The sequence below is a fragment of the Panthera leo genome, chromosome C1 (genome assembly GCF_018350215.1).
Source record: "Panthera leo isolate Ple1 chromosome C1, P.leo_Ple1_pat1.1, whole genome shotgun sequence".
In the NCBI taxonomy this organism is placed as follows: Eukaryota; Metazoa; Chordata; class Mammalia; order Carnivora; family Felidae; genus Panthera; species Panthera leo.
The window spans coordinates 30,353,194-30,377,200 of record NC_056686.1 but is presented as its reverse complement, the minus strand read 5'-3'; the positions used below and the strand labels follow the sequence as shown (position 1 = coordinate 30,377,200).

Sequence of the window (24,007 nt, the reverse complement as noted above, 5' to 3'; positions counted from 1 at the left end):
TTCTAAGACAGCAGAATACACATTCTTTAGAAGTACACACAGAACATTTTCCAGAATAGGTCAGATAGGCCACAAAAGAAGTCTGAACAAATAAAAAGATTAAAATCATATCATGCATCTTTTCTCAACACAACACTGAAACTAGAAACCCACAAGAAAAAATCTGGAAAGAGCACAAATACATGGAGGTTAAATAACACACTACTAAACAATGAATGGGTTAACCAAGAAATCGAAGAGGAAAAATACATAGAAACAAATGAAAGCAGAAACACAATAGTCCCAAATCTTTGGGACGCAGCAAAAGCTGTCCTAAGAGGGAAGTTTTAGCAATGCAGAGAAGTTTACTCAAAAAGCAAAAAAGAACCTCAAATAACTTAATCATATACTTAAAGGAGCTAGAAAAAGAACAAAACCAGCAGAAGGAAGGAATTAAAGGTTAGTGCAGAAATAAAATAGAAACTCAAGACAAAAACCAGGCTGGTTCAGTTGGTAGAGCATGCAACTCTTGATCTTGGGGTTGTGAGTTTGAACCCCATGTTGGGTGTAGACATTACTAAAACAACAACAACAACAACAAAAACAGAACAATGAAATCAGGAGTTTGTTCTTTGAAAAGATCAATAAAATTGATAAACATTTAGTCAGACTCAGGAAAAAAAGGGCTTACATTTTATTTTTAAAAATTTTTTTTCAACGTTTTTTATTTATTTTTGGGACAGAGAGAGACAGAGCATGAACGGGGGAGGGGCAGAGAGAGAGGGAGACACAGAATCGGAAACAGGCTCCAGGCTCCGAGCCATCAGCCCAGAGCCTGACGCGGGGCTCGAACTCACGGACCGCGAGATCGTGACCTGGCTGAAGTCGGACGCTTAACCGACTGCGCCACCCAGGCACCCCAAGGGCTTACATTTTAAAACATCAGTAATGAAAGAAGAGATACAACCAATACCACAGAAATACAAAAGATTATGAAAGATCATTATGAAAAGTATATGCCAACAAATTGCATAACCTAGAAGAAATGGATACAGTCCTAGAAACATATAACCTACCAAAACTGAAGTAGGAAAAAATAGAAAATTTGGACAGACCAGTTACCAGCAAGGAGATTGAGTCAGTAACCAAAAAACTCCCAACAAACAAAAGTCCTGGACTAGATGGCTTCACAGATGGATTCTACCAAAAACTCAAAAAGGAGTTATACCTATTCTTCCCAAACTATTCCAAAAATTAAGAATGGAAGGGAAATTTCCAAATTCATGCTATGAGGCCAGCATTACCCCAATTCCAAAACCAGATTAAAAAAACAAAAACAAAAAACCCGCTACAACCAAAGAGTACTATAGGCCAATATTCTTGATGAATATGGATGTAAAAACCGCACACTGCATCCAATAATATATTTAAAAAATCATTCACTATGATCAAGTGGATTTATTCCCAAGATACAACAGTAGGTCAATATTTGTAAATCAATATAATACATCAATAGGAGGATTAAAACCATATGATCATTTCAATAGATGGAGGAAAAGCATTTGACAAAATACAACATCTATTCATGAAAAAACCCTCAACAAAGTAGGTTTAGAGGAAACATACCTCAACATAATAAAAGTCATATATGAAAAGCCCACAGGTAACATCATAATGCTAAAAAACAGAGCTTTTCCCCTAGGTCAGGAACAAGACAAGGATGCCCACAGTCACCACTTTTATTCCACAGTACAGGAAGACCTAGCTATAGCAATCAGACAAGAAAAAGGATTAAAAGGCATCCAAATTGGTAAGGAAAAAAAACTCACTATTTGGAGATGATGTGACACTATATATAGAAAACCCTAAGGACTCCACCAAAAACTGCTAGAGTTGATACAATCAGTAATGTCACAGAATACAAAATCACTGTACAGAAATCTGTTGCATTTCTATGCACTAATAATGGAGCAGTGGAAAGAGAAGTTAAGAAAGCAACCACATTTACAATTGTACCAAAAAGAATAAGACACCTAGGAATAAACTTAACCAATGAAGTGAAAGACCTGTACTCCAAAAACTATGAAACAATGATGAAAGGAATCAAAGATAACACACATGGAAAGATACTCAATACTTACTGATTGGGAGAACCAATATAGGTAGAATGTCCACACTACCCAAAGCAATCTACAGATTTAATGCAATCCCTATCAAAATGCCAACAGCATTTTTCAACTAGAACAATCCTAAAATTTGAATAGAACCACAAATACCCCTCATAGCCAAAGCAACTGTGAAAAAGAAAAACAAAGCTGGGAGTATCACAATCCCAGATTTTAAATTCTACAAAGCTGTAGTAAAACACTTAGCTATAAGCAACAGCAACAGTGCTCTTCATGGAAATTATTTTTCAGCATGTGAAGTTACCCCAGACTCAGCACTGGTAGCCATACCTACTTTGGGAAACACAAAGAACTAAGGAACAGGAAGAAGACAACTGGAAGGTGAACAAAAGGGGGGGTGGGGGCAAAGCCCAGCCCCTAACCCAGGCCACACCTGTAATGCTCTCCCATACACCCTGCAGCAGGTGGCTGGATGCACATGCCTGTCACTCACCCCACAGGCATCTGTGCGACAGGAGGCCGAGGATGCCGGGGGACATGGTGATGTGTGTGGTGTCTGACCGGAAGCAAGCATGTCTTGTAAATCTGGGTGCCCACATATGTACATGATGCCTTACATGTGTGTGTGCAGGGCACAGATCTGGGTGTGCACAGTCAGGGTAAGTCGGGTGTGTGTGGATTTATATACCTAGGGGTCTACATGTGAACGTGGCCACATAGGGACCAGTTCCTGTACAGACATGGGAAGTTAACTGCGTGTGCCTACAGTGAAGGGTGGGGAGAGCTCCCTGAGACCCGAGCAGACGCTTCCATCCACCTGGCTGCACGAGCCCTCTCCCCGTGGGTGGGGACAGGATGGACGCGGTACTGACCAGGGACTGCAGGATGGCGTGGTTGGTGGCGTTCATGCACGAGTCCAGCGGGAAGGAGCACTCCCCCTCACAGTAATAGGCCGAGTACCCTTGGGGAGCAATGACCCAATCCTGGGGGGGAAAGAGGAGAAAGTGAGTGCCATCCAGATGCCCCCCCACACACACTGAGCCCCTGAATCCAGCACACGGCACAAGACGACTCAGGGCTGCCCCTTACCCACCTGCAGCCCCAGCCCCATCAGCCAAGCCTAGGGTCCCTGCAGGCAGGCTCCCCCAAGAAGCCTGTCATCCACCGGGAGACCCTCTGCAGGCAGGGCTGGGCACAGCTCTGTCCCCTTCACGTGCACTGGGCATCATCCTCCCCACCCGCCCCACTGCCTGCATCTTCTAGAGCTGCTGTCCCAGCAGACGTGCACACGCACTGCCCTCCCAGCCTCGGTTTCCCTGTTGCAGCCCTGACATGTTCTGGCTGAGGATTCAGACTATCCCCATTTCCATGGTTTTCACCAAAAAGCACCTCCTCACTATAAAAGAAAGACATACTGCCTTCAGAAAACACTGAAGAACCTAATGCATGAGAAAATTAAAGTCACCCATAATTCTAGCTGCCCCTGGAGATACACCTATCATCTCTGGGTGGGGACCGTCATGTAAGAAGGAGGAGAGTCAGAAATTACCAGCCAGCCGAGGTCCTGGAAGCTGACGTAGAGTTCGTGCCGCCGGCAAACCTGCCGGCCGTCGGTGCCATGAACGTCATCTGCAGGGACAGAAGCCAGGTCTGTTCTGGGGTTCCTGCTCTGGGCAGCTTCCACAGGGAGCTCCCAGGGCGGGGGACACCCCACCGGGCACACTTGGGGAATAAATGAATGCAGTGAAACAGACGTATTTGATCTCGTTAAGCCCATCCTGCAGCTCTGCTGGTGTCATGACCCAGCTCGAGAAACTTCGATGGCTCCAGGTGGGTCCGATAGCTACAGAGGAACCCTGCACTCACCCCAGCCTCCCCTGAGTTCCAACCTGTGGGCCCTCCCGATGCTTCAGTAAACAGCCCAGGGGACCCTGGGCCATCAGTGGCTCCTTTTCTGTACTGACCTCATCCCACCTCTCCTGCCGCCCCCATTCCCCGGGATCGAGTGGCTCACGGAAGCCAAAGGGCGGACTCCCCGTGGAGGAGAGGAGGGCAGGAGGGCAGGGAAGGCCCACTCCTGATCCTGAGGGGCTCAGTCTGCGGGGGAGACCTCCGCATAAACAGTTGTGCATCCTGCAGGGTCCCCAGGGGCTGTGCTGCCCGGAGGATGGGGCACCTGATTCTGATGGAGACTTCTGGAAAAAGCCCTGGGAGCCAGGGGAGGGCAGAGAAAGCACTTCTGGGTGGCAGGGACAGAGAGGGCAGAGGCTGGTCCACAGGACGTGCTGGGGGGTGACCCCCGGCCTGAACCTACTGAGGACCCAGAGGGTTCTGTCCCCTCCAGGTGGCTCCCAGGCCCCGAGCCAGGCCCCTCCCAGACCTCACCAAAGATCCCTGGGAGTTTGTTCGGGTGTGGCAGCTCGTTGGTTTTCTTGGGCGGCCTCCTCTTCAGGGGCCTTGCTGCCCGAGGGGCTCGGACGGGACCAGGGCTCGCCCTGAAAAAAGTGACCAGGAAAGGCTGTTTGGAGCCCGGCGCCCGTCGCCCCAGCAGGCCGGCCAGGCCAGGATCCACGCTGTGCCCTGAGACGGAGAGAGGAGAGAGGGCGATCACTCACGGGCAGGGGCCGTGCACGTGGGACAGCGGGGACCCTCCTGCCAGGGCCTGCTCGGGCCCAGGAGTGTGGAGGCAGAGGGCCTCAGTTTGCTCCTCTGGAAACAGGAGTCCCAGGTCCGAGGGAGATGGAGGGAGGGGGGCCTCGCGAACACAGGGTCGTTACTCGTGATAACGGTGAACAATGCCATCTGTGAAGCACTTTATAGGTTTCGAGTTAGTTCACACGCGTGACCTTATGTGTCTCCACAGTCCCCCTGGACCTCATGCTTCGCTGAGAAACGTCACAGCCACTCTGCCGGGGGCTCGCAGAACCACGGTTCCCATGTCCATCTGAGCGCTCCGAGGCCCGAGTTCTCCCTTCCACCCCATACGTTCTGGGGGTGTGGATGGATTTATGACCCAGCAGATTGGAGCAGCCACCAGGATGCACCCAGGGCTTGCTCTGCCCAGCACTGCCAAGAGCAGGGCACTAACTGTCCCCTGACATCCACAAACGAGACCCCGGGTTCAGTGGGGCAGAGACATCTGGCCAAAGTCCTGGAGCCGCGGTTCAGTCAGATCCCAAGTTCTTACCCACTGAAGGTCTTACTCCCCCGGGTTTGTGGGTTAAAAGAGAAAAGGCTGTGTGGGCGAGACATGATGGGGACCTCCGGCTTGGAAGAGGGACACCCCTGAAAATGGGATTTGACCCCACAGCTGCTTAGAGATGAGGATGCCCTGAGAAACACACTCACGATCCCTGGAAATGTCGACTCCACCAATGAAACCAACTTCCTGTACCTCTTTGTATTTCCAAATGACCTCTTGATTTCTTAACTGTCAAAGTAACACAAGGGCAACTGTAAGGTAACCTCTGGGGAAGAAATATCACTCAGAAACCTCTGCCCACCCCAACACATCATTTTCATCTTTCTGGAATATTTTCATGTCACCTGAACTTTTACACAATGGTCATCTTAACAAAGAAGTCTGTTATGTTTTCCAACTTTTTCACATAAATATGTTCACGGCTGTTAAAATGTCTCCACTATGAACGTTTCAAATGCATAAAATTCCTTTGAGAAAATGTACCATAATATTTAGAGATTAGCTTAACTTTAGACATTTAGGTTATTTCCCGGCTTTCATTAAAAGACAAGAAAGGGGTAGATCTCTTCATTCTCATTTCCTGTGGAATTTTCCTTTTTCTTTGTTTGAATGTTTCTATTTTTCCAAGGTGGGGGGGGGGGGAACGTGAGTGGGGGAGGGGCAGAGAGAGAGGGGAACAGAGGCTCTGCAGTGGGCTCTGTGCTGGACAGCAGCGAGCCCGTCGTGGGGCTCAAACTTACAAACTGAAACTGTGAGATCGTGACCGGAGCAGGAGTCGGATGCTCAACCAACTCAGCCACCTAAGAGCCCCTCCCACGGTATTTTCTTAAACTAAACGACAGGAGGTGATTACTGAGTTTTATGCTCCTTAAAACACAGTGCCAACTGCTCTACTTTCTGTACATCACCTCAGTGTTGCCACCCTGACACACGCACACACGCACAGGCACATGTACGCATGTACGTATGGAAACACACATGCACTTCTCATACAGGATACAGACATACACATACACGATGCTACGTGTCTGTTCCATTAGCGGGTGTCTGATTCACTGTGAAACCATCCCAGTCCTGCTCAGCTGGCAAAGGTCAGCCCTTAAACAGCCGGGCTCTAGACCTGGGGCCCCAGGCCAAGTTGGTTGAACTAATCAGTCCAGAGACTAAACTTTGATCTATGACATCACCTCCCACAAACAAATGCACCGGACACGTTAGAGGCACCGCTCAGGAACGATCCTGCTGGGACGGGAGGGGGGTCAGCTGCAGGGGCTGACACTGGAAGGAGCCTTGGGGATACGGGGGTGGTTACTCCTCCCTCACTTCCCCCCACATTTCGTGGCTCGTTCCCGAGAGAAGGCTCCTCGGTGAAAGCCTTCCTGTGGGATCATCCGAGCTGCAGGAATTTAACGTAAACATCACAGTGAGGAGGGCGTCCGACTGCCCGACGACGGAAGCAGACCTAACTCAGGACTCACAGAACATGCAAGAGAAACACCAATGATCTCCTTTTGTTTTTAATTAAAGCCATACTCCTCTTGAGAGAATTGTCTGGCGGTAGCCAAGTCTGAGATGCCAGGAGAACCAGTCAGATGAACGGACAGGCGTGATGACACCCCTTCTGGGTGAGAGGCCGTGGCGAAAATGAAACACACCCTCTGACCAGGGCTTCCTTTCCCGGGTCAGGCGGCCACATGCTGCATGGGTCTGAGGTTCGGTGACACGGCGAAGGGCTGCCCGTGCTCTGTGACGTCGTCCACGGTCAGCCCGTCCCAGAGCTCGATCAGCGTCGGGCCTTTCTTCTTGTGCATGTCGAACACGGCCTTGTCAGTGATGATCCGGTCCACACAGCGCCTTCCGGTCAGCGGCAAGATACGCTTCTCCAAGATTTTGAGTTCGTTGGCCTTGGTGCAGTGCGCCATGGTGACCACCACTCTGGTCTTGGGACTGGACACCAAGTCCATGCCCCCCCTCCCCATGCCTTTCACTTTCTTCCCGGGTATCATCCAGTTAGCGAGGTCACCGTATTTAGAGACCTGCATGGCTCCCAGCATGGTGAGGTCGAGGTGCCCCCCTCGAATCATGGCGAATGAGTCACCGCTGGAGAAGAAACAGCTCCCGGGGAAAATGCTCACCGTCTGCTTGCCCGCGTTGATGAGATCTGCATCCACCTCATCTTTGGGTGGGAACGGCCCCAAGCCCAGGATGCCATGTTCACTGTGAAGATGAACAGTCATGTCCGGGCTGATGTAGTTGCTGGCCAGGAGCGGGATTCCTATGCCCAGATTGGCATACATGCCTTCCTCAAATTCAAGAGCTGCCCCCTTGACAATTAGGGCCCCGGGGTCATCTGCAGACTCGGCTTTTTCATTGTGCTCCTTCCTGAGGGCTAGATGCTCAATTCTTTTCTCGTGTTTTTCTCCCTGAATCACGCGGTCGACATAAATGTTAGGAACGTGGATGTCTTCGGGGGCAAAGGTCCCCACATCCACGGTTTCTTCCACCTCCACCACGGAGGTTTCTGCAGCTTTGCACATGGGCACGTTGAAATTCCTGGCGCTTTTTCTGAAGATGACGTTCCCGGCGCGGTCGGCCTTCCACCCCTTCACCAAAGCAAAATCGGCGGTGATGGCCTGCTCCAGAAGATAGTGGTGCCTGTGGAACTCCCTCACCTCTCGGGGCTGGCTCATGATGGCGATGTGGCCGTCGGGCACGGACCTGATGGGGGCGCCTCCCTCCTGAACCAGGGTCCCGTAGGCCATGGGAGTGTAGAAGGCGGGCACCCCGGCGCCCCCAGCGCGGATGCACTCGGCCAGGGTGCCCTGGGGCGTCAGCTCCAGCTCGCCCGCCAGGTACCGGCGCTCACACAGCGTGTTCTCCCCCACGTAGGAGCAGATGAGGCGGGCGATCTGCTTGGCCTCCAGTAACAGGCCCGGCCCAAAGCCGTCCACGCCCACGTTGCTGCTGACCACGGTCAAGTCTTTGACGCGCGTGCGGAGCAGCGCCTGAATCAGGTTCTCTGGAATCCCGCAGAGCCCGAAGCCGCTGACCATGATCTTGGCCCTGTCCGCGATGTCTTTGACGGCCTCCACGGGATCCGCGTAGAATTTGGCACGGGCGCGAGCACTGGTGGCCAGGCCGCGCACACCTCCCTCGGCCTCGGCCAGCGTGGGCCCCCAGCGGTTGGCGGGGACGCGGTGCCCGAGCGCCCGCGCGTGTGCCTCTGGAGGACAGTCATCGTGCACTCCGGCTCCGGGCCCCGGACTGAGACCGGCGGGGAACAGGCCAACGCCGGCCGCCACCACCGCGTCACAGAGCAGGGAGGGCGCGTGGGGCGGTGACGCTCACACCGGGTGGCCCCGGCACCCCTGCCCACAGTGAGGGGCCCCTCCCGCAAGGGGATTCTGGACCCTGCGTCCCCTGCTGCGGAGGCAGCGGCGTTCCTGAGGGGAAGACGCGACACTGAGTCCTAGGGGTTGGCGGCAAGGCCGCCCGTGTCCAGCCCAAAGCCCCGGGGGCAAGGGAGGTCCTTCGCAGAGCCCTTCTGGGCACACCTCTCCCTGTTGGACACCCCCAACTCTGGGTGGTCCCCTTCCTTCTCCGTCACCACACCCTTCCCTGGTGACCTGCTCCAGTCCCCTGGCCCTCAGGCCACGCAGATGGCTGCGCTTCCCACACCTGCGCCGCCCGCCCCCGCGCTCACCTGTCCTGGATGACCGGCCATCTGGACGTCTACCAGGGCTCCCAATGACCTCACTGCCAAAGAAAGTGCTCTGGGGTTGCTGCCTCAGACCTGCCCCCTCCTCTTCTTTTACTCAGACACAAATCTATTAAAAATGGGCCCCTGGCTCACTCCACATTTTCCGTGATACCTCCGCTGCCCACTTTTCTCCATTTCTGCCGCTACCGACAAGCTTCTCCCCACTCCACCTGCACACTGGGTGGCTCCTGAGCCTCTGTGACGGCGCTCTTGTCCCCCACACACCACCCTCCTTGCTCACGTCAGGGGCGGGCCGTTCTGGATACATACGGAGAAAGGTTTTATTTTATCCTAGTTGAGATTTACAGAAAAACTGCACCGACAGCCCAGAGTCCCCGGATACCCAGAGCCGGTTTCCCCTGGGAAATGTGAACATTTAAGTTAGGGCCGTGGCTTTGTCACAACTGATGAACCAATATGATAAATTAACACGATATATATTCGGATCTCGCCGGTCTTCCCCATGTCCTCTCTCTCTTCCAGGGTCCCCGCCCGGATCCCACATGGCCGTCAGCTGCTGCAACTGCTCAGGCGCCTCTGCGCTCTCACACGAGCTCAGACTTGCTTTGTAATTATGACGGTTTGCAGAAGGACCTGAAGGGCACTCTGCCTTAAGACCTTCCGTTCCCGTTTGTCTGGGTTTTTCTCACGGTTAGACGGGGTGTGGGTTTTGGGGGGAAGACCACGAGATGGAGGGCCCTTCCCATCCCTTCATGTCAAGGGGACACGGGAGGTACGTGACATTCACATGAACCCTGATCACCTGCCGAGGCAGCACGCTCAGCTTTCTCCTCTGTGAACTTACTTCCCCCACCCCGTCCCGACTGTACTTTGGGAAGCAGGTCGCTAAGCGTTGTCACACTGAGGGGTGATGTCCTCCTTGGGGGGGCGGGGGGGGTGTTTTCAGAGGGCTCTTTTCAGATCCTGCCATCCTCCACTGCTATGAAATACAGGGAGCTACCCCCCACGCTCCAACACCAGGCCCTGGTTTACCCACAGAGGGCCCGGAACGCCTGGCGGGCTCAGTTGGTAAAGCATGCGACGCTTAACCTCAGCGTTGTGAGTTGGAGCCCCACGTTGGGTGCAGACATTACTTAAAAATAAAATCTTGGGGGCCCTGGCTGGTTTAGTTGGTTAAGCGTCCGACTCTGGCTCAGGTCATGATCTCTCAGTTCACGAGTCTGAGCCCCACATCAGCTCTCTGTCATCAGTGCAGAGCCTGCTTTGGATCCTCTGTCCCCTGTGCCTCTCCCTGGCTCACGCTCTCTCAAAAATAAATAAACGTTAAAAAATAAATATAATCTTAAAAAAAAAGAACGCGCCCTGCCAGCTCTCAGTCTCCTCTCCCATCTGCCCTGGCCCCCCCTGCTCCAGCCACGGCCGCCCCTTCCTGCAGCTCAGATACGCCAATCTTGTGCCCACCTTTGGCCTCTCCATCCCACCTCCTGCCATAACGGAGGCTCTTCCCCAGATACCTATGGCACGAATGAAGGCGTGATCCTCATTCTACAGATGAGGAAACGGAGGCTTAGCAGGTAAGTATCCTGCAAGGTCACCGAGTGAGAGCGCTGCAGGGCTGGGATTCAAGCCCAGGCCTCTCTGATCAAGTCTGAGGGTACATCCGCTTCCCCTCCTGCCCTGCCCAGTAGGGGACCTCCCAGCCTACACGGTTGCTCCTGGAGAGGGAAAACACAGACTCTCTCTTAGCAGCTCAAGCGTGGGTTCCGCACAAGGAGAGGAGGGAGAGCACTGGAGTAGGGGGCCCCCTGCTGCGGGAACCTGGCCCCTGCACCCCGCTGACCCCCACGGCGGGGCAGGGATCGTCACCCCAGGTGCAGGGCTGAGAAAGGCCAGGCCTCCAGGGCCCAGGGAGGGGGCTGCAGCCCTACAGGCTGCCAGCAGCGCCAGAGGAGCCCCCGGGAGAAGGTCTGCCGCCCAACCCTGGGCCTCACCATCGTCCGTTTCCACATAGAGGCGGAGCCCCAGGTCCTTGTTCCGGCTCAACAACCAGCGGTCACTGGCTGCTGTCACGTCCAACACCAGCCAGCCCTCGTCCCCAGCTCGGAGCGTCTGAAGATCCAAAAAGAACAAGTCAGACTCCCTGTGGACACGAAAGAACAATTAACCGAGGGCTGGCACAGCTGCCTCTGTGTTTCTAGGGCCCTCCTGTGGACCACGAGTGGGCGCCTGCCTGGCTCAGGCCGGGTGCCTCACTCTCCTCATCTCACTGCATCTACCCCACAAAGGTGTTACTGCGCCCACGCAGCGATGTGGAAACTGAGGCTCAGGAGCTCAGTGACCTGCCCAAGGTCCTGCCCCAGGACAGCGGGGCACGGACTTGCAGCAGGACTGGTTCTGGGTCACTCCCCACAGTGACACGAGGCCTGGGGTCAAGTATCTTTCTGAGTCTGGGGGTGTGCTCTCCAGGGAGCTCCCCTTCTGTCCTCTGGGACATGTCCCCTCCGGGGCTGGGCCCGATACACCGACAGAAGCTCGACCGGGAGGCGGGGCGTGGGGCGGGCACCTGTTGGACTGCTCTCTGACCACCTCGAACATGCTGACGTGCAGGGTCCCGTTGAGCAGGTGGGTGCTGGCCATCTTGTAAATCCGGAACTCAGCGGCTGTGACCATCTCCCCCTCTGGGATCTGGGTCAGGTCAAAGCGGAACTCCTTCCAGTGGGGCTCCTGGTGGCCCAGGGTACGGTCACGCTCCACTGCAAGACAGAGCGGGACCGGCGGTCACTCGTGTTCTGGGCTCGGGCTGGGGGTGGGCGGAGTTGGGTGGGAGCTGGGGGCCGAGGCAGCCTGGGTGGTGACGGCCCCCTCCTCTGCAAAGGGGCTTGCTCCCAGGCTCCGCCCACTGGGTGCTGAGAAGGCTCAGTGGGGCTACATGGTGAGGCGTCTGCATAGGACCCAGCATACACCAGCTGAACGAGAGCAGCCTTCACTTCTGGCCCCTGAGTCCCAAACCCGGCCTGCCATCCCCATTCCCTGCTGGCGCTGGGACCCGAGGGTGAAGTAGAGGTCAGGTCCCTCCTCTGGGAAGACGGACATCAGAGCCAAGGCAGAAAAAGGCCACGTAAGGGTGCAGAGACATAACTGAGTGCATTTCTGAGCCAGGGGCTGTCCAGAATCTGCCGATGTACATGCATGGAAGCCTGGGGAGGGGGAGCCTTTGCAGCTGACACGGGCTGGGCCTTGAGGGGTGAGAGCGGATGTGTTGAGAGAGAAGGACACTGCACAAGAAAGGGACCAGCCTGAGCAAAGGCCTAGGGCTGAGGAACAGATTGTGCCAGCAGGGGAAACAACAGCCATAAAACACAGCAAAGGGTGAGATGATGGCAGGCCCCGTTTGGGGACAAGGGGAAGGAAGAAGGAGTGCCGGAGGGAGACTCAGAAAGGAACAAGGAGTAGCAAGTAGGAGTGATAGCTCCTGGAGAGACCTGGTCAGGGCCTGGGGAAGCTGGACAGTCCCATGGTGTGGTGGGATCTGAGCAGGCTTCCCGGAGGAGGGGACATCTGAACTGGCCTTGAAGGATGGGACAGAGTCTTGTCGGGTGGAGAAGGTGGCAGGGAAGGCATCCTAGGCAGAGGGGACCCCAGAGGCACCGGTGTGGGGTGCTGGGGCGTCCACAGAGCAGCAGTGTGGGGGACGGGCCCTGAGTGGCTGTGGCCTGACTGCGGAGGGCTGGAATTCTGGCCCAGGAGCGTGGGCTGTGCCTCTGGCCGCTGGGGTTCAGGGCTCTGGGCAGCAGGGGCGCAGTGTGGTTTGGGGTGGGGAAGAAGGTATGTGTGGAGGGGCAGGTGAAGCACAGGCTGGAGGGGGAGCCAGGGCGGCCTGGTGGCGAGGCTGGACTGTCTGGGCAGGAGGCTGTGGGTGGCGAGTCAATCCCACATCTCCCCAGCTGCCCGGAAGTGCCCAGGACAGTATATTTAGTACCGTCTTACTTTAGCCTCTTGTCACTTTCAAACACCACAAATCTGTGTTTCCGGAAAGCAGGGGTGGGAGCCGCCCAGCGCCGTCCTCAAAACCCAACACTGAGATTTTAATTACATGTCTCTGAGTCTTTTAAAAACTCTCTCTCTCTGGCTACTGGGCTCAGTGACCACAAGTCACCGGGCCGTTGGCGGAGGCGGATGTGGGGAGCACTTCCCGTCCTCACGGTGAGGACCTGATCTGGTGATGGACAAACAGCTGGGCTGGGTGGGGCCCGTGGACGCACATTTGGACAGGAGGAGACGGGCTTCTCATCCCCAGCCGAGGAGGAGAAGAAACAGAACGTCCATCCTCTGACAGCGTGCCGGACACGCGGCAAATGCCCACCCGTGGCCCAGGCTGTTGCGGAGGCAGCATGACCCAGAGCGGATGCGGGTCCTCCCACACAGGCAGAGAGCGTGGAGGGCAGGGTTCTGGACCCTCACTGAGCGATGCTCGCCAAGAATATGGACACGCATGTCCCCTCCCCCCTACAGACATACTCACACTCACACACACGCACAGCTTTGGTGACAATTTCCATCCACTCGAGGACTGCACAGACCACCCCTGGTATGTGGCTATGTAATCCCAGTCATGCAGGATGATGTAAGTCTAGGCTGCTGGCTGTCACAGGGTACAGCACAGAGAGCGAAGGAGAGTGGCTCAGTCACACCCTTCACCTGTGTCCTCTCAGAGCATCATGAATGTATCTGCTCCCAAGGCCCAGTGGCAGCTGACAGGCGGGTCCTGGGGCCCCTGAGAATCTCCGTGTGCAGGCCCGACGCTGATTTCATGCTGGATCGGGGCACAACCCGTGAGCCCGCCAGCTCCTCAGGAGCACCACACCCTGCGGCCTCCCTCCCGTGCTGACCTGGGGGGCCAGGTGCGCTGGGTCGGGAGAGCCTCATGTACCTGCACTGACCCCAGTTCCCAGCTTCCATCTGTGGGATTGTGAAATTGAGCCATGGGGGAGAAGAGGAGGACATACAATTTTCTTCTTCTAAATAAAAGATTATACAACATAAAAATATGTCAATTCAACTGAAACGCATTTGGATGGCATTAAGCTGCCTCCTTTTCACCTGCCTGATCTGTCAAGGTACTTGATCCTCTCGCCTCAGTATCCACATCTGCAAAATGGTCATTTGATCCAGGGTCAAATGTAACCGCAAAAGGCCGTGTTTGCTACTGCAGCAGGTACTTGGTTATTATTGTCCAGGCAGTGCCTCTAACGTATTATTCAGGAGCATTTCCTTCATAGTGCACCTTCCTGCCCAGCCTCCACTTCCCCTTGGGGAATCTGGAATCTCCCAAAGATGCCCAGGCATAGAGAGGCAGCCCCTCAGAATCACCACTGAGGCTACTCTGGCTCGGGCAAAAAGCAGAAACTGACCCTTTATGAATGTGCTGTATAGTCCAGAACACCAGAGCTCCAAGGACAGAGGTCACTGCACACACTGTCCTTCTACTTTTATACACACAGAGAGAGGGAACCCAAGGGTCTTGACTCCCATCTGGGCTCCTTCCACTATATCAGGGTGGACCTCCGCCATCTGATGTTGAAAGAATGGCACAAAAATCAAGTTGGAAGTGGCCTGTTGCTGCCTCCCACACCCCTGCTCTCGTTGATAGTCTGCAGAGGGAATTTATGGGAAAGGCCAAGTCCGTACAACGTGATTTCTTGGGTTTTCCCAGTAATTTTTTTTTTTTTTTTTTTTTTTTGCTACTGCTTGCAGGGTTGGGAAGTTCATTTCCCGGTCCCCTGGCAGATTTGGACAGGCTGAGGGGCAGGGGGTGCTGGACCCCAGCCACATGAGATATGTCCTGCCAGGAATCATCTCTCTGTGGTGGCCTTGAGGGGGATCACTGATGCCTGCAGCAAGCTTTCTGGGAAGTAAACTATTTCTCCGATCTGCAACATCTGGGCCAGGGATTCCTAACGTTCCCATAATTTCACTTTTGGGCCTGTGGGAGAGGACTCCTGACTACACATGCTCAGGAGGCTTTCTAAAAACGCTCACTTTTTCCATTCATTTTTCCTGGTGACATCCAGGAAAATGTATTCATTTACTCGACACATTTGGAAACAGGGCTTATTGGATGCAGGCGCTGTGCACGGCAATGGGGAGGCTGCAGGCAGTGAGACAGGGTGACCTGCCCCCATGGAGGGTATGGTGCTCATAGGGCTGCAGGGAAGGTGGGCAGCAAACAAGACGACTGTATGTGACCAGCTGTGATGGACGTCAAGACCAGGATGGGACTGGGGAAAACGCAGGGAGGGGCGTGTGAGTCACTTGATGCCTTTAACTTTATTTTGAAATAATTTTAGATGATTTAGATTTAGAGAAAAGTCTTGGCAGGAATAGTACAGAGACTTTCCCTACACGCTTTACTCGACTTCCGCTAATGATAACATTGTACGTAATCAGACCGTAGCATAATTACCAAAACCACAAAACCGATATCACGCAGTGCTATTAACTATAGTCTTTTCTAGACTTTTGCCAGGTTTTCCACTATTCATCGTTTAAGTGTACCTGACTTCAACCCAGGGTCCCACATCGCACTCAATTGTTAGGTCTCCTGGGTCTCCTCTGATTTGTAACAATTGCTAAGACTCTGCTTTTCTTTCATGACATTGACACTTTTAAAGAGTGCTGGCTAGCTCTTTTGGTTTATCTGACATTTTCTTTCCTTTTAAAAAAATCTTTATTGTTGAGAGAGATATAGACAGAGCACGCAAGAGCAGGGGAGCTGCAGAGAAAGGGGGACACAGGATCCAAAGCGGGCTCTGTGCTGGCAGCAGAGAGCCCAATGCAGGGCTTGAATTCACGAACTGTGAGGTCATGGCCTGAGCTGAAGTTGGATGCTTAACCAACTGAGTCACCCATGTGCCCCTGATGCTTTCCCGTTAGACTGAAGTTATGGATTTTGGAGAAGAATACTACAGAAGTGATATCCATTTCTGTGCAGATCAATTGGACAACATGGTGTCAATATGTATTATTACCAATGATACTAATGGATTCGTTGATTAAGGTGTTGTCCAGGGATTCAAAGAGGCTCTGTGACCTGGGAAGAATTTGATAAAACTCACCAGTTCTTGATGCTATGATAGTCCACGGCCCTGTGAGGTGGATTGGAAGCCAGCAGCCAAGAGAGGCTCTTGACAGCCAGCTCCATCGAGGCACCTCCATCGAGGTTTGGCAGGCATGGGCCCACCACTGGGGATGGACAAGGCCAGCCCTGTTTCCACAGGTACCTTATTTTCTGCAAAGCTCTACGTGGGAAAGCAAAGACTTTACTTTCTTAACTCCATTACTGTGGCTCCAGGAAAATAAACAATCACAGGACTCCTGGATCTGTGGTCTTCTCCTACAGCCTCTGATAAAATGACCCCTGCTCTCCACATTTGTGGGAAAGACCCACTGTGTGCAGGAGATGTCCTTGACCACCACGGTCGCCAAATACATTCTAAGTCTGAGGCTCTGCACTCACCACTCATGGACTAGATCTCCAGATGCCTCACCCTGAGTCCACCAGCCCAACACCAACAAAAACTTTGGGTATTTTTGTGACTTAGACAAAATTTAGAGGTATCCGGATGATCTAAATCTGTCTTGTTTCTGACCAAATAGTAAGACTCCAAAAGACATCTTTATCCTTCAGCTCAGAGTAGCTATTAAAAAAAGAAATCTGACCTTTCTGCCCTCAAACCCTTCCCCAGCCCCACAGGGCCCCTGGGAGGAGCCCAAGCTCTGGTTCCAGGACCCCCTGAGCTGACCTGGCCCAACCTCATGGCCTCCTCGGCCTTCCGGCTGCAAACACCCTCCCTGGACACCCTCCCCAAAGCGCTCTCTCCTGAGTTGCCCCCATCCCGCCTGGTCCAAAGGCCACTCTCCTCTCGTCCTGCTCCGACCCCACACAGATCAGCCTGCCGGCCTCTCCCTTTCCCCAGTCCCAGGGGTCCCCATCTCTGCTCCACGTGCCCTTTTGGATGGTGCACAATTGAGGGCAGGACTGCACAATGTGGGGTGGAAACGGGAGGCTCTCAGTGAACTTCCACTGAGCTCCTTGTGTTCTGGGGGCCCAGAGAGGGGATGTGTCTGCTGGTTCTTCCCAAGGTCTCCGGGACAGCGGCTCAGCATCCAGCAGCCGCTGCCCCTTGGGTTGGCCATGCTGCCGGTCTGGAGTGGCCTCTGTGTCACAGTGTGTCTCCATCAGAAGTCACTCACATTGTCACTTTGCCTTGGGACTGGCCCCCCTTTGCATGGCCAGGCTGCTAAGGGGGAGGGCAGGCTCCCCAGGGTCCCAGAGGCAGATGTGTGGGTCCTGTCTGGCTGGTCCTGCTTGTGACAAGGGCGAGGGCCCCTGCCCCTTCAGACCTAAAACAAGACCCAGGTCTCCATGGCCGGTGCAGGCCCACCAAGGGGCTGCAGAATGGACCACCTACCAAGTCTGCAGCTGAAGGGCTTCTTCCTCCCACCCAGAAATCTCGGTGCTTCCCAGAGGAGGCCAAAGCTCCATTTCTAAGGTATTTTTAGTCAGTTTTCATTACTGACTTTTTTCAAGAGCTGTTTCCATAAATGGTTCTGCACTCATGATTGCTGGTCCAGGCCTCCGACGGCTTCAGACCCCAAATTAAAAGGGAACACCCACACACTCCCCCACATCAAGTCTGTCAAGGCCAAAAATAGATCCGAGGAGATTGAGCAAGGATACGATTCCCCAGTGCAAACCCGGGGAAGAACTGAACTGTGGGACTTTTCCGGAAAGATGCGGTCACAGTGACACATCCCTCTCTCCCGTAGGGAATGGATTTCTGTAAGGAGATGGATTGGGTGTACCTCCCTGCCCTGGGCCTCACCCCTGGAGGAGCCCCCATCAGTGGGCAGGGGTGGGCACATTCTTTGGTCAGAGCTTGGAAGGCCTCCAGGGCAACCCTGCAGACATGGGGAAACTGAGGCCCAGAGGGCCAAAGACTTGCCAGGGGTCGCACGTCAGGTGAGGGCCCTTCGTGTGGACTTTCAGACCTGCCGCTGAGGTACAATGAGTGGCCCTAGCTTCCCTCCAAGTGGTGATACTGGGATGGGGGGTGGTCACCTGTCAAAGAGGTTCTCCTGTCAATGGGGGCCCCCCTGAGAATGCCTGCTGAAGCCACCTTCTTCTAGGCAAGGCCCTGGGGGCACTGGAGGTCCCAGGAAGCGCCCAGGGAGATGCCAAACCCGCTGTCAGCCTCCACAAAGACAGTGAGGGCGGCCCTGCTCTGCTGCACCGACCAGGCCCAGGCTCCTGCCCCTGCTCTCAGCTCCCTGCCTCCAGCTGTGATCGTCCTCCCTCAACCTTGCCAGTCTGCCCTGAGTGCCTGCCATGCAGGGGATGGGGTGCACGGGGTGGGGGTGCCCCAAAGACTCAGATCTGTCCCTGTTCTCAGGTCGTTCATGGTTTCCCAGGGAGTAAAATAGGGGCGAGACATGGCCCTGAATGAGACTGGCAGAAAGTGACTCAAATCCTAAGAGAAATACACACGATGGGGGGGTGGGACTTTCATCAGAGAAGGAGCCTGTCTCTTGAAGAGGAGTGGAGGTGGGAAACTCCTGCCTGCCCCTTTAAGAGGTGGAGGCAGGGATGTTCTATGCACAGGGTATGAAAGGAGCAAAGGCACAGGTGAAATGTAACAGAGTTCTCTGTTAAGTTCCTGCTGTTGCCAGCGTCTGCTAGCCTCCCCTCACAGTGCTGGGAATAGGCCTCATTCACCTGCTCTTAAAGGTGAAGAAAGGAGGTTCAGAGACTTTAACAGGAACCTGTCTAGCATCTCACAGCTCCCAGGTGGGACAGCCAGGATTAAAATATAGGCTCAATACATCCACGTGAGCACGTTCTGGGCACCTTTATTCATAACCCCAAACTAGAAACAACTCAATATCCACTAATAAAAATGGACAAATGTGGTATACTTGCAGAATGCAATACAATTCAATTATAAACAAGCGCTACAGGGGTGCCCAGCTGGCTCACTAGCAGAGGATCCAACTCTTGATTTGATCTTGGGATCATGAGTTCGAGCCCCACCCTGGATGTAGAGATTACTTTAAAAAAAAAAACAAAAAAACTTAAAGAACTAAAGACAGGAAGATAACAGGGATGAATCTCAAAAAAATTATATTAAGTGAAAGACTAGACTTAAAAGTATATATAGTAGGGCTTCGAGTATAAGCGGACCAAAGAGAGGTGACATGAATGCATTGTGATAGAAATCAAAAAGTGACTGCCTGGAGGCACTGGGCTGGTGGGAAAAGGATGCCCAGGGGCACCCATGTTACAAGTTTCAATGTGGTATGAAGGGTATCATGAGCATATCTTATTTTGTAATCCCCAAACAATAAAACCACTTTAAAAACAGGATTCTCAGTTTATAACATACATTCAAAGACAGTCCAATTCGGCAATACTTACTGCACCTAATGGTGGGCCAGGCCCAGGTCTGGGCAGAGAGGCAGTGTCTATGTAGGAGAAGAGCAGAGGAGACAGGAAGCTGACCTGCTGGGTGGCCTTGGGAAAACCACCTAACTTCTCTGAGCCTCACTCTCCTCTTTTCAAAACAAAGATGTGACCTTAAGTGTGATGCAAATGAAGAGACAGACTCAGAGGTTCTGAGCACAGGGTCCTCACCAGGTGCCATCTTACACACTCCCTGAACAGCCTGCAGGGTGGGCTATTTTACACGAGTGTCTCCATTTTACAGAGGACGAAACTGAGGCTCTAACAGGTGGCCTGGAGAGCCCAGATCACACTGAGACTCAGTGGTGGCATCAAGATGCAAATGTTGTCTGCGTCCCAGGTCAGAGCCCCCACCCGGGTCCTGTCTGCCCTCCCACTGTCCATCGCTCCTGGGCTCCAGAGCCCCCCTGGGGGGGGAGTCACTGTCTAGACCAGTGGTCTAGACAACCATCTTTGTGGCTTAAGTATTCCTTGCTCCCCACTAGGAGGCCAGCTCCGCAAGGGGAGGGACTTTGTTTCGCTCACTGTCCTATCCCAGGAACTAGAAAGAACTATGTCTGGCACAGAGCAGGTACCACATGACTATCTGTTGAGTGAATTCATGAAAAATGAAAGAGTTCCCTAGTAAAGAACCAAAGGAAGTACCTTCAAGGTCACAGGGCTGAGCGGGACGTGGGCCAGGTCCCTCATTCCCACTCAGCCCTGCCTCTCCCAAATCCAGCGCCTCAGGTCAACACCCCCTGTCCTCGGCTGCCTGAGGCACGGGAATAAATTAGTCTGCTCAGAGAAGGGTCTCGACAAAAGTGAAGATGGCTTGATGCATTTCTGGCTAGACCTCTGCCTTTAGGGCTGTTTGTGCCTCAGTTTCTCAACCTGGAACACGGCATCTGCTGGCCCAGCGGCTCGAGGTCGAGAAGGACCAGGACCAACGTGCGGAGTTGGTCTTTCTGGCCTCATTCCTCCCTCCCCACAGGCTGGGCCAGCCCGAGGCGCCCAGGGAGCAGCCAGTCAGACCCACGCTCCAGCCCAGGGGACGGGGTGGTGCCATGAGGAGGTGCCTTCAACACGGAACCACGGGGTCAGGGCCGGGAGGCCCTGTGTTTTCTGACACCATCGCTGTGGACTGGATGAGAAAAGAGGCCCAGAGAGGGAAGGGAGGTGACCTGGGACAGGAAGGATTCAGTGGCGAGCCCAGGCGGTATAAGAACCTGGGTGTTGCCTCCCAGCTCAGTCCTCTCCTCTCCGTGAGCACAGGGGACACCCAGGACAGGTATCGGCCCCCATTACCGTGTCCTGACCAAGGGCAGCCAAGAGCATACAGGTGGAGACTCACTGACAGGCCAGGCAGGGGCCCCAGCTCTGACCATAGTCCTGGCCTCCCTAAAGAGACACTGTCAGCCATGACATGGGCTTCCTACAGCACCTGCCTGGGCACAGAGGCCTGTGGGAGGCTAGAGGTCTCTGGGTCCCACAGGCTGCCATGGACGGTCAGGGGCCCAGCAGGCAGCAGGTCTGGCTTCTCAGGACCCGGATGAGGCCAACAGAAGGTGGAGCTGGAGGCAACAGGTGTGGGAGCCTGGGCGTGGGTGCTGACACCATAGCGACTCTGCTATTAGTCTCAGTGGTGGTTCAGGGGCCTGGGGCCTGGGCCTCCAAACAAGGAAAGAATCCTGGTAGGTGTCTAATCCCCCCGCCCCCACAGCCCAGGTAATTACCAGTTAAAACTACTCAAATTGAAGGAGTTGTACTAGTGCAATTAGCACATCAGAATAAAGGAGGCCCTCTGACAGCTGGCTGGGCCCGCCCACAGACCGGGCTTCCACTGAACAAAGATCTGCTTGTTAATCCCACAGCGTCAGAGGCCTTCGATCTTCGTGAAACACACAGAGATGGCGTGGGAAGAAGCTGGCATCTGGAATCCACAGCCCCTGGATGATGTCATGGATGCGCTGTGTGGCCCTGGACTGGCCATTTCACCTCTCTGAGCCCATGAAAAGGGCTTGGGGTGGCTCAGTCAGTTAAGCATCAACTCTTGATTTTGGTTCAGGTCATGATCTCATGGTTCGTGAGTCCGAGCCCCGCATCAGGCTCTGTGCCGACAGCTCAGAACCTGCTTGAGATTCTGTCTCCCTCTCTCTCTGCCCCTCCCCCTTCTCCCCCCCCCCCCTCTCTTTCTCTCTCTCTCTCTCAAAACAAATAAGTAAACGTTAAAAAAAGAAGTGTGGGACATTCCCACACATCCAACCAAGGCTGGCCAGCAGCTGGGAGGGACCAGAGTCGGGAGCAACCAGGCCCAGGCTCACCGACCAGAGGCATGATTTTCTGTTCCTCCCATCTATCAGCTGAACACACAACAACCCTGACGATGCGTTGATCTCTAGGAGCCCCACTTTACAAGGAGGATCTGTGGCTCCAAGAGGACAAGGGACGTGCCTAAGACTACACAGCAGAGGCACAAGAGGAATCAGATGTGTCTGAACTAAGGGTGATGCTTGATTCACAACAGCAGCTCCCACCAAGGCCGTGTGCGCCTTGACCATGGGATGCTGGGGAAGCAGGACATTGGCCGGGCAGTGACTCACTAATGGATGGGGTCCATTCTCAGGATAACTGTATCTACAGCCCCTCTTGGTTCTGAGCCCCAGGTCAGCTTGTTCTGAGGACAGGCCTCAGTTTTACACATGGTCTCCATTATCCCGCGTCCCCCACCCTGCCCTCTAACCAGGAAGGTGGCATTCACTGGCCCAATTCCTGTGCCTGGCACCGGGCTCTCAGCAGAGGTTAACAGCCGCTTCCTGCTGTTCCCTCACCTCAGGCATCCACCAGCTCGGGGCTGGGGGGGGACAGAGGCCTCCTTGGCTGTCCCCTCGGTCTGCCCCAGTGTAGGAAGCAAATGGCTAAAGACCCCACAAGACCTGCCGCTGCTCCATCCCCTGGGTTTCTCTGCCTAAACCCCTCTGGAAGCTCTCTACACCCTGAAAGCCTGCCCTCCTGACAGGAGAAAGAAATATCAGCTCCTTGAGGAGGTGGATGTAGGGCTACCTCCTGTCCTGACTGGGCCACAGAGAGGCTGTGCTATCTTGGGCATAACATTGTCTCTCTGAGCCTCAAAGTCCTCATCGGGGAGATGGGGATGAAGATCATGTCTGGTAACAGGGCTGTCGGGAAGGTCAAGAGTGACGCTGTGGGTGAAGGGAGGCTGTTGGCCTTGGCAAAGGTCTTCTCCCATCTAAGCCTGAGCTGTAGTCCCTGCGCCCCCAGATCCAGTCTGGTGTCTGCTCCAGCCCTGACCCCACAGACAGGAGGCAAAGCGGATAGGGGACAGATAGTCAGGACTGCAGATTAAAGAGCATTTAATAATAGGAAAGACATCTTGAAAACTAACCATAAATGGCTCCACGACTTGTACAGAGTTTCTGCAGAGAGGAAGGGCTGGGCTTTGTGTGGGAGAAGGAGGGGTGTCCGAGCTGCCCACCATGTCCTTCCACAGCCTGGACCTTCACAGCATGCCAAGCCACGTCCCAGGTGCTGCGCTCAGGGTGACAAGACCGCCCACGGCCCCACTGAGCTCAGAGTCCACTCCTTCCCCACCCCCTGCCCTGACAGCCACACCCTCACCTACAGGGGCTGGGGCTCTGACCAGGGAACGGGCTGCTGTGGACTCATGACATCTTGGGCTCTCATCTCAGCTCTGGGCACTCTGATGATGTCACCGGGGCTTTCCACGCTGAACTTTGTCCCTTTCTCCAGTACTGCCCTTATCACTGTGGCAGCATCCCGGCCTGTTTACTCATCCGTCTCCCCAGGACCACACTGTCTTCCTGGCACTGCCCGGTCCACCCGACATGAGATGATTCCTACCCTTGGGTGTTTCCAGGGGCGGGACGAACGCGCACATCGTTGGGACTCACATCCGCGTCTGTCGGAGTGAGCGGGGCCCACAGCCCTTGGACTCGGCCGCCCTGAGCTCCGCATTCCCAGCCCTCTGTGGGGGCGTGGCCGCGATCAAAGGGGCGCGCACCAGCCAAGGCGGTCCCCTGGACCCGTCCGCACCCGCGCGTCCACCCGGTGGTCTGGTCGTACGGTCACCGGGGCCCCGGACGCCCACCCCGACGGCCTCACTCACCCATGTTGACGAAGCTCATGACCAGGTCGGCGCGGCCCGGGCGCCGCTCGGGGGGGCCGCCGTCCTCGTCGTCGTCGCGGGCCATGGCGTGGTACAGGTCCAGCATGAAGAGCGGCGCCGACGCGGGCAGCCGGGAGGCGGCGGACGGCGCGCGGGGCCGGGGCCGCCCGGGCAGCCCGAGCACCGCCAGGATCTCGCGCTGCATGTCGCGGCGCTCGCGCGGGCCCAGGCGGCGGGCCGGACAGCCGGCCGGGGCGCGCGGGCCGGGGCCGCCGCCGCTCAGCGCGCACAGCGCCAGGCCCACGAGCCACAGCGGCCCGGGGCGCGCGGCCAT

General features: G+C 54.7%; 2 protein-coding genes and 1 long non-coding RNA gene across 4 annotated transcripts in view; 1 reads left to right on the top strand and 2 right to left on the bottom strand.

The window, feature by feature from the left end:
* Nucleotides 1-24,007, bottom strand: part of BMP8A (bone morphogenetic protein 8a) — a 30,242-nt gene extending 6,235 nt beyond the window's left edge. The window contains exons 1-6 of one of the 2 annotated variants that reach the window (XM_042949077.1): nucleotides 23,674-24,007; nucleotides 11,592-11,781; nucleotides 11,020-11,168; nucleotides 4,491-4,685; nucleotides 3,655-3,734; nucleotides 2,978-3,088 (exon numbers count right to left, since the gene is read on the bottom strand). In XM_042949077.1, the coding sequence (XP_042805011.1) occupies nucleotides 2,978-3,088; nucleotides 3,655-3,734; nucleotides 4,491-4,685; nucleotides 11,020-11,168; nucleotides 11,592-11,781; nucleotides 23,674-24,007 (1,059 nt within the window). Of the gene's footprint in view, nucleotides 1-2,785; nucleotides 3,089-3,654; nucleotides 3,735-4,490; nucleotides 4,686-11,019; nucleotides 11,169-11,591; nucleotides 11,782-23,673 lie in introns of those variants that run through there. The other variant, XM_042949076.1, reaches the window with a different exon arrangement.
* On the top strand, nucleotides 1,998-5,883 carry LOC122226229. The gene is made up of 2 exons (XR_006205524.1): nucleotides 1,998-3,753; nucleotides 4,969-5,883. It is a non-coding gene; the product is annotated as an uncharacterized LOC122226229 (long non-coding RNA).
* LOC122227703 (succinyl-CoA:3-ketoacid coenzyme A transferase 2, mitochondrial-like) lies at nucleotides 6,867-9,031 on the bottom strand. The gene is made up of 3 exons (XM_042952383.1): nucleotides 9,011-9,031; nucleotides 8,656-8,750; nucleotides 6,867-8,571 (listed from the first exon to the last, which is right to left on the bottom strand). The coding sequence occupies exons 1-3, from the start codon at nucleotides 9,029-9,031 to the stop codon at nucleotides 6,990-6,992; spliced, it is 1,698 nt and encodes a 565-aa protein (XP_042808317.1). The 3' UTR covers nucleotides 6,867-6,989.

Coding starts and splice junctions, on each gene's coding strand:
- LOC122227703 (XM_042952383.1), bottom strand. CDS start 9,031: ATGGCCGGTCATCCAGGACAG. Junction 8,751..9,010: donor TGGCCGGTCATCCAGGACAG/GTGAGCGCGGGG, acceptor TCTTCCCCTCAG/GAACGCCGCTGCCTCCGCAG. Junction 8,572..8,655: donor GGGTGCCGGGGCCACCCGGT/GTGAGCGTCACC, acceptor CGCCGGTCTCAG/TCCGGGGCCCGGAGCCGGAG.